The sequence below is a fragment of the Bufo bufo genome, chromosome 6, assembly GCF_905171765.1.
Source record: "Bufo bufo chromosome 6, aBufBuf1.1, whole genome shotgun sequence".
Classification (NCBI taxonomy): Eukaryota; Metazoa; Chordata; class Amphibia; order Anura; family Bufonidae; genus Bufo; species Bufo bufo.
The window spans coordinates 98,597,535-98,611,015 of NC_053394.1; the positions used below are offsets into that span (position 1 = coordinate 98,597,535).

At 40.4% G+C, this 13,481-nt stretch overlaps 1 protein-coding gene across 1 annotated transcript in view; it reads left to right on the top strand.

Annotated features, from left to right (window-relative positions):
* The window catches only part of ARID5B (AT-rich interaction domain 5B), a 302,008-nt gene that overhangs the window by 64,664 nt on the left and 223,863 nt on the right, over positions 1-13,481 (top strand). The window contains exon 3 of the mRNA XM_040437893.1: positions 9,526-9,751. Coding sequence (XP_040293827.1) covers positions 9,526-9,751 — 226 coding nt within the window. The remainder of the gene's footprint in view (positions 1-9,525; positions 9,752-13,481) is intronic.

Below are 13,481 nucleotides of genomic sequence, written 5' to 3' on the forward strand. Positions count from 1 at the left end.
ATGAATAATGTTAAAAATGAAAATCAGACACCTTATAGTACATGACAATACTTTTCTAACAAAGCTAGAACCAGCCCTGTACCTCACATGGACCCAGAGATCTCCCCATTCATTGCTCTGCTACATTTATATCAAGCTGACAGCTCAGGGGGAGTGTCTTCTCTGCTGCAGCTCAGGGGGCGTGTCCATGCTACACCTATCACAGCTCAGGAGGCAGTTGAAAGATGGAACTGTGCATGTGCGGCCTTCTTAATGAGCTGGTCAAAGAAATAAGAAATGAAATGGCACTATACATTTTATTGAATAACTCAGTGGCTATACAACATTTTTAATTACATGCAATTACAGAAATATTCAGATCCAGGTGCTGGTTTCAAAACTGTAGAATATTTTTCGTGGGACAACCCCTTTAAATTCAATTTATCATTCTGTAGGACTCAGTCAAATAATGTGAGAAAAGTTAGATCAGGGGATGTAATTCATAAATTGCAGATCCGCAAAACACGGATAACGGCCACGTGTGTTCCTCATTTTGCGGAAAGCACTGGGCCAGCTCTATTTGGAAATGCCTATTCTTGTCCATGATTGTAGACAAGAATAGGACATGCTTTATATTTTTTTGCGGGGCGGCGGAATGGAACCACGTATGCGGACAGCACACCGTGTGCTGTCCAGATCTTTTGCGGCCCACCCGTTCCACAAAATTACCGAAGGGGAACCATTCATATGGTTGTCTGAATAAGCCCTGACAGGAATGCCAGGGGTAACGCATTCCAGAGAACTAGTGCAGCTCAAGAGAAGTCTTGAAGATGGGAGTGAGAGATTCCGATTATGATAAAAAGCATGCATATGTATGGAAAGAACAGAAATATAGCTGTCTACCGAACAACACCTTTAAAGGGGTTATTCTGGAAAAGATAATGCTGACTCCCTTATGCTTTCTAAGGACAGTGCCATACATCTCATAGTGACAGTGCTTGGTACTGCAGCTCAGCCCCGTTGACTTGAATGCTTATATATATATAATAATTGTGTAGTTTCGCCTGACAATTATATTACTAAAATGTTGTGATTCACTGCATCATCTAAAGTAGTGTATCTCATCTTATAAAAGTATGTAAAATATGTGAAAGACCTCAGCAATCTCTGTGACCCTTTAAGCTAAGGCTTAGATGGCTTTTTAACTAGTCCGGCCATTGTCAGGTATACTTATTTATCCATTCATGACAAAGGCTATATGCACCTTTGGGGTAAATTTTTAAATATTATTGCCTTGTACTCATTTTAAGCTAAAAATCATTATTTCAATTGGTCTTTATTAAAAAATTTGGAGCCCTCTTCTGTACAAGGCTGAGATTCTCTAGTAGCAGGATCTGTATTTTCACTCTGTTCCATCAGGTGACAGCTCCTTATGTTTAGTCTCTGACCTTTTAACCACTTATTATGGCTCAGTCCTTATCTTACTGATAAGAATGTGGCTTAAATAAGTGTTTATGACCTTTTTGTAATTAAATAGAGATAAGGTTTATTAGATGACAGCATAAAGTGAAAGTAAAAGTAGGATTCACACGGCTAAAAAAAACTGTTAATCCTTTTGTGGCTGAATATTTTTTAATGAAGACCAATTGAAAAAAAGATTTTTAGTCCAAAATGAGTAAAATGCAATAATAAAAGGTGTACATAAAATTTAAGACTGTGAAAGGAAGAAAGCGAAGTTGTTTTCACACAGTGACCATTTTGGCACAAGGTTTACTTTATGTAATCTACTACAGGAACATCCTGCAATTCCCAAAAATGCAACGCCACCAACAGAACTATTTTAAGACGTTATTTATTTAGCTTCTGTGAGAGCTTCCAGTTGGCGGTTCTTCTTCAGAAAAAGTGCCAGTGTCCTATATTTGGACATCTTGAATTGAAAAATAAGCTGCCTTCACTTTATATCCTCAGTGTGTGTGTTGTAAGACTAGAAAATGTGCATCAACCGAGCAAGATGGTTTTTGAGCAATTATTTTATGGTTTTTATTTTATTTTTTTCTGTAGAGAGCTTAAATCAATATTTTGTGTCCAAAACCCAGCAAAACACATTCTAAACAAGAGCCGGCTCTTAAATGAGTCAGAGTTTCAAGAATTTATATTAACTTACTTCATTTCTGTAAAGATCAGCAAACCATTAGTCATCTCAGTGTGACAAGTTACATTTGCTTCTAAATGGACCTAAAAGTCGTCGTTTACTATGCAGCCCTTCTCTGCTGGTGATGTGAAATAACTGAACTGTTACTCTGCGGAATCTGTATTTTTCATGGGTGCATTTTTTTTATTCGACATCATGATTTCTTCGATTCAGTCTATTTCAGTTAGCCTTTGTTGCATTTAGTTTACAGCAGATTGTAATGTTGGATAATTAATGTGACCTTAGGGAAATCTCCATTTTTTGTTTTTGTTGTATTGCTGAATATTATTTTTGAATAATGGTAGGATGTGAATCAAGCAAATGAAGCTCAGTGTTTCTGTCCTGCTCTGTCCTGAGCTTTCATGTGCAGAAAAACTGCGATAAGATGATGGTGTAAAATTGTCAGGGTCAGATTAGCTCTTTGTGCCTCCGGTTACACCAGAGTAGTTCAACAATTTCTTTGGTGGAAGACAAACCAAGGATATGGTATATTACTATAGATAAAACTAGAGCTATTAGTGTAATTTGTAAAAACTAAATTCCAATTCCACCCAATTTAGATTTTTTTTTTCACAGCTTCCCACTTCCTTGTATGTAATATGAAATGGCACCATTGGAAAGTACAACTTGTCCCACAAAAAACAAGCCCTCATACGTCTGTGTGTATGGAAAAGTAAAAAGGTTATGGCTCTGGGAAAGCACGGTAGTCAAAAATGAAAACTCAAAAATCGCCCAGAAATCAAAGGATTAAAGGGGTTTATCCAACCCCTATAATGACCCCCCTAATGCCCTGGCACCTCTTATAGGTTATACTTACCCCACTCCCCGGCACCCGCGTCACTCCTTATCCCCGCACGGCCGCCGCTCCATCTCCCCATTGAGCGGATCAAAACATCCGTCAACGGGGGCAGCCAAAAGCAGGCCACGACGGGGACGAGCCTTCCCAGCGGGATGTTTTGATCTGTGCCATCACAGATGCAGCGGCGGCTGTGCGGGGATCAGGAGTGACACTGGTGTCGGGGAGTGGGGTAAGTATAACCTATATGAGGTGCCAGGGCATTGGGGGTGGCCATTATAGGGGTTGGATAACCCCTTTAAGACATTTTTAGGAGCAAGCAGTGTGCCCATGGCTTGTTGCTGCGGTGTAATTTACTTATTCATGTCTACTGACATAATTTTGCCACACAAAAGTGGATTTATGCCAGGTCAGACCCTTAGGTTCTGCTTGTTTTATAACAGTCGTTAGTAGTACAAGAAATATTTATCATGTATGATATGAAAAAATAAGCTACGTGCACATTAGTCAATTTGATGACATTTTTACAGAATGCCTAATCCTTTCACTGTGACCATTAATTAATTGTTCACATCCGGTCTCCTCCGTTATTTTAGCTAGGCAGAAGTCATCACCTATGTCCGAGACCGATGCACATGTCCATTCATTTGCTTATAATTTATGTAGCTTTAGGGTCTGTAAGTTTTACGGGTTTATATTTCAATATGATCATTTCCCGTAGTATGTTCTGTGCGCAAGGTACATGAACGGATCTGTCTGTGCAAATCCTTTATCATCTGGGTTTTTCTACTTTTGAATAACTCGGCGGATGGAAGATGAGTCCATTACAATAGCGTTTGTGTTCTTCCATTAAACAGAAGAGAAACTGATTTTATTTTAAAGCTCAACCTTTCAGATCAAATTGAAACAAGACATTGCACGCTTATAAGCCTTCATTCTCTACATGCAAAGAAGTCTCTTCAGATGGTCATTGTTCATTTCAGAAAGCTGTTGTGTATGGTCTGTGGATGTGATGGATAATATGTGCACAATGTCATTGTCTGTCTTTGTATTTTCGGGGATTTTTTTCTACATTTATAATATATAAGGTTGTAAAATATAGAAAACCTGTTTTCATATATCTAGGGGATTATGTTCTGATCAGGATGCCCATCTCTAGGACAGAGTGGAGAGCAGCTTTAAAGATCACCTCTATCTCTTGAGGACCTGACCTGTCCTGGATTATGCAAAAAAAGTGTCACTTTATGTGGTGATAACTTTAAAACGCTTTTACTTATCCAAGCCATTCTGAGATTGTTTTCTCATCACATATTGTACTTCATTGCAGTGGTAAATTTGAGTCAAAATATTTCATTTTTATTTATAAAAAAATACAAAATTTACAAAAAATCTAGAAAAATTAGCAATTTTCAAAATTTCTATTTCTCTGCTTTTAAAACAGATTGCGATACCTCCTGAAATTGTTATTACGTTATATTTCCCATATGTCTACTTCATGTTTGGATCATTTTGTGAATGCCATTTATTTTTTGGGGACGTTAGAAGGCTTAGAAGTTTAGAAGCAAATCTTGAAATTATTCAGTAAATTTCCAAAACCCATTTTTTAAGCACCAGTTCAGGTCTGAAGTCACTTTGTGAGGCTTACATAATAGAAACCACCAATAAATGGCCCCATTTTAGAAACTACACCCCTCAAGGTATTCAAAACTGATTTTACCAACTTTGTTAACCCTTTAGGTGTTCCACAAGAATTAAAGGAAAATGGAGATGAAGTTCAGAATTTCACTTTTTTGAACAGATTTTCCATTTTTATAAATTTTTTCCAGTAATCAAGCAAGGGTTAACAGCCAAACAAAACTCAATATTTATTACCCTGATTCTGTAGTTTGCAGAAACACCCCATATGTGGTCGTAAACTGCTGTATGGGCACACGGCAGGGCGCAGAAGGAAAGGAGCACCATGTGGTTTTTGAAGGGCAGATTTCACTGGGATAATTATAAGCTGCCATGTCACAGTTGAAGACCTCCTGATGTCCCCCTAGAGTAGAAACTCCAAAAAAAGGCCCCATTTTGGAAACTACGGGATAAGGTGCCAGTTTTGTTGGTACCATTTTAGGGTACATATGATTTTTGGTTGCTCTATATTAAATTTTTTGTGAGGCAAGGTAACAAAAAATAGCTGTTTTGGCACCGTTTTTATTTTTTGTTATTTACAATGTTCATCTGACAGGTTAGATCATGTGGTATTTTTATCGAGAAGGTTGTTACGGACGCGACAATACCAAATATGACAACTTTTTTGGTTGTTTCAGTTTTACATTAAAAGCATTTTTAAAAAAAAAAATTTTTTAGTGTCTCCATATTCTGAAAGCCATATTTTTTTTTTTTTTTTGGGCGACTGTCTTTTGTAGGGGCTCCTTTTTTTGGTATGAGATGACTGTTTGATTGGTACTATTTTAGGGTACATATGACTTTATGATCGCTTAGTATTATACTTTTTACACCGTTTTTATCTTTTTATTTTTACAGTGTTCGCCTGAGGTTAGATCATGTAGTATTTTTATAGAGCAGGTTGTTACGGACGCGGCGATACCTAATATGTGTACTTTTTTGTTTATTTAAGTTTTACACAATAACAGCATTTAAAAAAAAAAATCATGTTTTAGTGTCTCCATATTCTGAGAGCCATAGTTTTTTTTTTTTTTTTGGCGATTGACTTAGCTCCCTCCTTCTTTGCTCACATCAGCTGTTCGGCCCTTGGGAGCACATTGACTTAGTTAGGGTCTCATGTTTTGCGGGATGAAATCAGTAGATCACTTCTTCCATTGGCTGCAATGATAAACCTGGTAGCCTCTAGAGGCTACCACAGAGATTAGACAGCTCCCTCCTTCTTTGCTCACATCAGCTGTTCGGCCCTTGGGAGCACATTGACTTAGTTAGGGTCTCATGTTTTGCGGGATGAAATGACGGTTTGATTGGTACAATTTTGGGATGCTTAGGACTTTTTGGTCGCTTGGTATTACACTTTTTGTGATGTAAGGTGACAAAAAATGGCTTTTTTTTTATCACAGTTTTTATACATTTTTTTTACAGTGTTGACCAGACGGGGTAGATCATGTGATATTTTTATAGAGCAGGTTGTTACGCACACGGTGATACCTAATATGTCTGTTTTTTATTTATTTATTTATTTTCTATTTTTTTTACAATTTTATATGTCTCTTTTTATGGGAAAGGGGCTTTTTTTTATTGAAACTAAAAAAAATATTTTATTGCTAAAAACACTTTTCACTTTTATTCTTTTTTATTTTTGTCCCACTACTTCTACATTACAGGGTCTGATCCCTGTTTCAATGCAGCACAATACAACTGTATTGTACTGCATTGACTATCAGTGTATTACACAGTGTAATACACTGATAGTTTGCCTATGAGAACTAGCCTGGGGACTGGACCTCATAGACCTCTGTACATGCCGGGCCCCAAGGCCTTGGAATGGCTTGGAGCTGCCATGGCAACCATCGGGGGCAGGGCTGGGACAAGGCCATTTGGTGCCCAGGGCGAAGATGGCAAACTGCGCCCCCCCCCGTTTTTAAGAAAGAATCAATGTTGTTTCAAAACAAGAATATACTTAAAGCAATAGAACAAAGGACTGTGGGACTTTGAAAGTCACAGACACTATAAAGTTCCCCCCCATCATCATGTGCCAGTATAAAGTCCCCCCCATCATCATGTGCCAGTTTTGTAATAAGCCCCCCCAATGTGCCAGTAACACTATTGTAAAAAAAAACAAAAAAAAAACACTTATACTTACCTAAGTGTCAGCGATGCGATGCAGCCTCTTCCTGTGTCCCACGCTGTAATGTAAGGCTCAGGCGGCACGATGACGTCATTGCGCCGGCCTCTGATAGGCTGCCGGCCTAGTGCCTGCAGCCAGGGGCGTACATAAAAATCACTGGGCCCCATAGCAGGAATCTAAATTGGGCCCCCATTCCCCTTTTATAGCCCCTCCCTTTGTTCCATGAACTATTCTTGCTGCTGCGTTTTATAATTTATGCCATCAGGGCCGGAATGGGATTACAAAACAGCCCTGGCACACAAAAGAGGTATAATAGATGCAGATGTATATTATATACAGCAGTGTACAGTTATGTGAGGTACGCGGTATAATAGATGCAGTGTGTACAGGTATATAGTATATTCCCTAGTGTTCTGATATGTGAGGTACAGGGTATAATAGATGCAGTGTGTACAGGTATATAGTATATACAGCAGTGTACTGATATGTGAGGTACGGGGTATAATATATGCAGTGTATACAGTATATACAGTAGTGTAATATGTGAGGTACGAGGTATAATAGATGCAGTGTGTACAGGTATATAGTAAATACAGCAGTGTATTGACACCTCGTACCTCACATATCAGTACACTGCTGTATATACTATATATCTGTACACACTGCATCTATTATACCTCGTACCTCACATATATAGTATATACAGAAGTGTACTGATATCTGTACACACAGCATCTATTATACCTCATACCTCACATATCAGTGCACTGCGGTATATACTATATATCTGTACATATTGCATGTATAATACTGTGTAATATATGCAGTGTGTGTGCATGTATGTGTGTGTATATATATATATATATATACAGAGCAGTGTATTGATGTGACACATAGAAGGTATAATACTGTAGATGCAGTGTTTATAGAAATATGTGGTCAGTTATGCATTATAGTCACTGTGAGGTACATGAGGTAGTGGTAACTGTCTGAAGTAGTATACATGAGTGAGCAATGAGTAAAAACAGGGCATGGAGGGGGGGGGGGGGTAAATGATGAAAAGTGGAGGACCTCCTCTTACCTCTCCATTCCAGTCTGTATGGATCAATACAGAGCTGCTTGTGAACTTTTAATACTTGCTGTTAGGGGTTGAAGGACCTGTGATGATGTCATCACAGGTCCTGGCAGATGTACCTTTGAAACCTAGGAACTACACCATTTTTGGTGCAGTTCCTTTGCTAGATTCTGCAGGACCTGTGATGTTGAAGATGATGTCATCACAGGTCCTGGCAGATGCACTGTTCTAACCTGGGAACTACACTTTACACTGTGCAGTTCCCTTACAGGACCTGTGATGACATCATCAAAGGTCCTTTAGCTTTAGAAAGGTAAACAGGAGTAATTAGGGGGCGGGGCCTCTCCTCCACTTCGGTGCCTGCCTGCAGCCTATCAGAGGAAAGGGAAGGGACACGCCTCTCCCTCCCCTGCACCTCCGCTGGCACAGACAGTTTACAATGGAGATGAGCGCAATGGAAGCGCTCATCTCCCTGTGCCCGGCGGCGGCTGCTCACTTGGGGGGGGGGGTCATTTGAGTTGGGGGGGCACATGGGGGGGCACAGCATGATGTAGGGGGGGCCGTGGCCCCCTCTGGCCCCCCCCTGGCGACGCCACTGCCAGTGCTGGCACTTCACCTGCGCCCCCCTCCTGTCCGCAAATGGTAGCGCCCAGGGCACCCGCTCCTTCGGCCCCTGCCTTGTACCGGCCCTGATCGGGGGCCCCCCCACCGCAGCGTGGGGACCCGATGGCTAAAGAGAGGGAGCGCAAACCTCCCAAATGCCACAGTCTGCGCTGACCGCGGCATACGAGGGGTTAATCCACCGGCATTGGTGTTATCACTGATGCTGGTGGATGCAGCAAGGATCTGTGCTGCTGATTTCTGGACCGCAGGGCGACAATGCTCCTGAGGAGCAAAGTACCGGCCATTTATGATGAGCATTCTCGTCCTGGGTCCTTAAGGTGGTAAAGGTGGTCAGAATTACATTTTTAATGTTTGCCACGTGGGTTGTTACTTGCCTTTCTCAGACAAATGATCAAATGAAATCAATAGGGTTATGCAGCATATTTCGGCTGCATAACAAGGCTGATGTACCATTACTGAGTTTTAGAAAGCTGCCCGAGTGGGAGCTGTACTGGGAATCTTATTACTTTTAAAGGGGTTATGCCATGACTGATGTAAATAAATGAAAATCAGACATATAGTACATGACAATACCTTTCTAACAAAGCTAGAACCAGCCCTGTATTGCACATGGATCCAGAGATCTCCACATTCAGTACTCCAGTTGCTCTGCTAGATTATCTGCATGGGGACATGTCTTTTCTGCTGCAACTCTCTCCTTTAAACTGCCACAGCTTCTAACAGAACATATGGCTGGAGGTAGTTAAAGATTTAAATTGAGCGTGTTTGACCGGCTCAGTAAGGCTAACAAAAATTAAGGAAAAAAACAAGCAGCAGGTGGCGCTCTACAGATACATTTTATTAAATAGCTCACTGTAGTAAATTTTTATTTACATGAAATTACAAAATTATTCAGATCCAGATGCTGGTTTGAAAAATGTTGAAAATGTTTCCTGACACAACCTCTTTAAGCCAACATTACCAGTAACCTATGCTTAACATACTGTAATAGCCATATGCTGACCTCTATATCTATAGTAATGTAACTGCCAATTTCACAATTTCTTTTTATCCCATTACAGGATGAAGTTATTGCAGTTTCAGAAAAAGTAATTGTCAAACTTGAAGACTTAACAAAATGGGCGCAATCGGATTATTCAAAATGGAAGTGCGGACTCCGAGCTTTACCCTTAAAGCTGAAAGAACTGGGGAAAAATGGGCAAAAAGAATGTGTTTTGAAGAACAGACAATCCACACTAAATAGCGGTCTGAACTTCAAGGACGTCTTCAAAGAAAAGGCGGAACTGGGTAACTATTAAACTCTGAACTACTTTTGTGATCACTTCTTGTAAGTTCTCGAGGTTTACCAACATGATATGATTTTTTTTTTTCTACTTGGGTAACCATGATTTAATCTTCGGCATGTGTAATGGAGGTCATTATTTTGCTTTGTGTCATCCAAAGGTGTAGACAGTTTACAATGTAGTAGTGGTGGATCTAATGACACATTACATGGGACAAAAACAGGAATGGTTTTCTAATCTCTTGTAGTACGGGCTGCTGCGTCAATCGTCTGATTTTGTGATGCTGCTCATTTCTCCTCCAATGGCCACAATAAAGGAAATTCTAATATTTTGCACGGCCATTAGAATAAATGACCGGCCAAATAATACATGAATGACTTGGGTCAACCAAAGGAAAGTCACTGTTCATTAAAGAGGTTCTGCACTTTGTTTAAACTGATGATCTATCCTCTGGATAGATCATCAGCACATGATCGGCGGGGGTCCGACACCCGGGACCCCCGCCGATCAGCTGTTTGAGAAGGCAGCGGCGCTCCAGCAGCGCCGCGGCCTTCTCACTGTTTACCGCTGGCCCAGTGACCTCACGACTAGTATCAACTAGCGTGGGCGGGGCTAATCTCTGTTCACTTGAATGGACCGCCCACGCTAGTTGATTCTAGTCGTGACCGTCACTGGGCCAGTGGTAAACAGTGAGAAGGCCGCGGCGCTGCTGGAGCGCCGCTGCCTTCTCAAACAGCTGATCGGCGGGGGTCCCGGGTGTCGGACCCCCGCCGATCAGATGCTGATGATCTATCCAGAGAATAGATCATCAGTTAAAACAAACTGCAGAACCCCTTTAGCTCCAGTGCAGATAAGCACCCTCAGTAATGTCCATACGGTTGGGGGGTTGTTTTGTGGCACAGTTGCTTTTATCTAATGGTCAGATCCAGATTCTGTTCTTTGGGTTGATGGATTTGACAGTAACAGTATAAAAAGCTGTGAACAATTGTGTCTAATAATAATTATTATGTACAGTAGTGTTGCTCCCAGGAAGTCAGCTGTAAGAAGTGGAGAGAAATCTTCATTCTCCCTATCCACTAATTGTGAGCGATAATTGGATATATTTTTTTCTTTTTTTTGCTCATGGCAAATCAGTTCTATCCTAAAAAAATACCAGGGCTGCAAGGGTATATATAGTTTTGCTGCATGTATAGAATCAGATATTGCAAAGCCAGAAGTGACTATTCCGCTGAATATAGCATCGCCGGCCCAGAAATGATCATTCAGCTGAATAAAGCATCACTCAGCAAATCTGGAGAAGAAAAGAGATCTCCTAGAGAAATGGATTATGCATCACCTTGAACAGTTTTGTGATTTCTACATTTATTCTTTTACTGATTTATTTGTTGCGATTTTTCTGTGAAACGTTCTTTAACCCCTTCAGGAGCTCGCGATTTTCTGTTTTTGCGTTTTCATTTTTTACACTCTGCCTTCCCGAAGCCATACCTTTTTTATTTTTCCGTTCACATAGCCGTATGATGGCTTATTTTTTGTGGGAAGGGGTTAATATAGCTTTCCAATAGCACCATTTAATATTGCAACGATGTAGTAGGAAAGTTTGAAAAAAAAATCCAAATGGGATGAAATTGGAAAGAAAATGCAATTCTACCACAGTTTAATGGGTTTCGTTTAAATATGGCATTCCCTTTGTGGTAAAACTGACCTGGCACCATCAACCACCAGTTAGATTTTTTTCTTTCCATTACAGAAATCGCTGTATAGGATAAATATGTTTATTTTATAATAGTACGGGTGTTTTGGGGCACGTCGATGCCTATTTTTTTTTATTGTTTATTATTAAACTGGGGAAAGAGGGGTGATTTCAATGTTTTAATTTTTTTATATTAAAACATGTTTTACTTATTTTTACACAATAGGGGGACTTGAACATGCAATTAGTAGATCACTTCTTCCATTGGCTGCAATGATAAACCTGGTAGCCTCTAGAGGCTACCACAGAGATTAGACAGCTCCCTCCTTCTTTGCTCACATCAGCTGTTCGGCCCTTGGGAGCACAGTACTCCCACGGGAAACCGTTTCAGATACTGTGGTCACAATTGACAGTGGCATCGGAGAGGTTAAACGTCTCTGATCTGCGTTATGGCCGCTTGCAGACCTTAGCACCGGGTGTCTGCTGTGGGAAACAGCAGGAACCCGGTGACTATGATTGTACAGTGGAGGTTATAAATTGGTTAACTGTGTATATTATAAAGGCAATATAATTTATTATTATTATTATTATTATTTTGATTTTATATTTGACCATTGTCAAGTCATTTCTGCAAAATATTATATAAGGTCTAAAGTGTAACTGTAATTTCAGTTTTTGTAATGTAGTGTAGGGACAGGGATGTCCCTACACATTTTTGTAATCTAGTTTATTATGGAAAGATGTTTGTTTTTGTACTTGAACAGCAGGGTGTAACTGAGCATTAATAAGGAGACTCTGTCTTCAGTTCTACTGAGCACTGAAGACGCCTGTGTGTAACAAGTCAGATAGGCAGGGTGATGGACAGTGATAGTTAGGACACATCTACATAGTCAGGGACTGGGGTAGTGACAAGAGGCGACTGGAAGCCTCTGCATGTTACACACAAGTGTCTTCAGAGCTCAGTAGAACTGAAGACTGAAGACAGACTCTCCTTAGTAACGTTCAGTTAGATCTTTGCTAAGAAGATTCTTTACAACGTTTCTTAGCACAAAGAAACATCTTCCTCTATTAAAGTACTGTATATTACAAATATTCTACATACAATGGGCTCAAAGTTAGACCTAATCCTAAGAGGTGTTATATGCAAGCTAAGACCTCCGATAACAAAAATAACACCATACCAATATACTGTACTACAAAATACACCTTTATTAAGGAAAGGACTTTTCTGATACTTTAATACTGATGACCTATGCTTAGGATAAGTCATCAGTATCTGATCGGTGGGGGTGCGACACCCAGGACCCATGCCGATCAGCTTTTTGAGAAGGCAACGATGCTCGCAGTAGCGCCACGGCCCACTCTCAACTTTCCCTAGGCCAGTGATTACACGTTCATCAGTCACATGGGCTAAAGAGCAGCACAGCCTCATAGAAGTGAATGGGACTGAGCGCAATACCAAGAACAGTCTCTATACAATGTACGGTGCTGTTCTTGGAGAGCATGGAGAAGGCTGCTGTGCTCACAGAAGCTCCGCTACCTTCTCAAACAGCTGGGTCCGACCCCCACCAATCAGGTCATAAGTATTAATGTCTTGGAAAAACCTTTTTAATAGTAAAAACACAATAGATAAATGACATACACCCACACACACAAAACAAGAGGGTGCCATTGTAGGTCCTTTATAACGCTGGGTCTCACTGATAAAACATAGACACACAATACATGGACCCCATATTATCCAGTAATTAATGTTCTGATGATATACCAGAGAGATGATAATAACCACACAGCATAATGTGATACCAACCATACATGGGAAACCCTTTGCCCCAACACCGTTTTGCAAAAGCTTCATACATACGGTAAGTAACGTTGCTTTATTTTTTTGTGGAAATGCATTGCTGAATGGCTAGACCATTCTCCTCCGCAACTTCTTTCACGGTTCTTCAGAGCTTCGACCCCCATACCCTCAGCATTTCCTAATTGTCCAGTATCTTGCACAGAGCTTTGTCCAGTGACTTGCATTCTGGGAAGTGTTTTC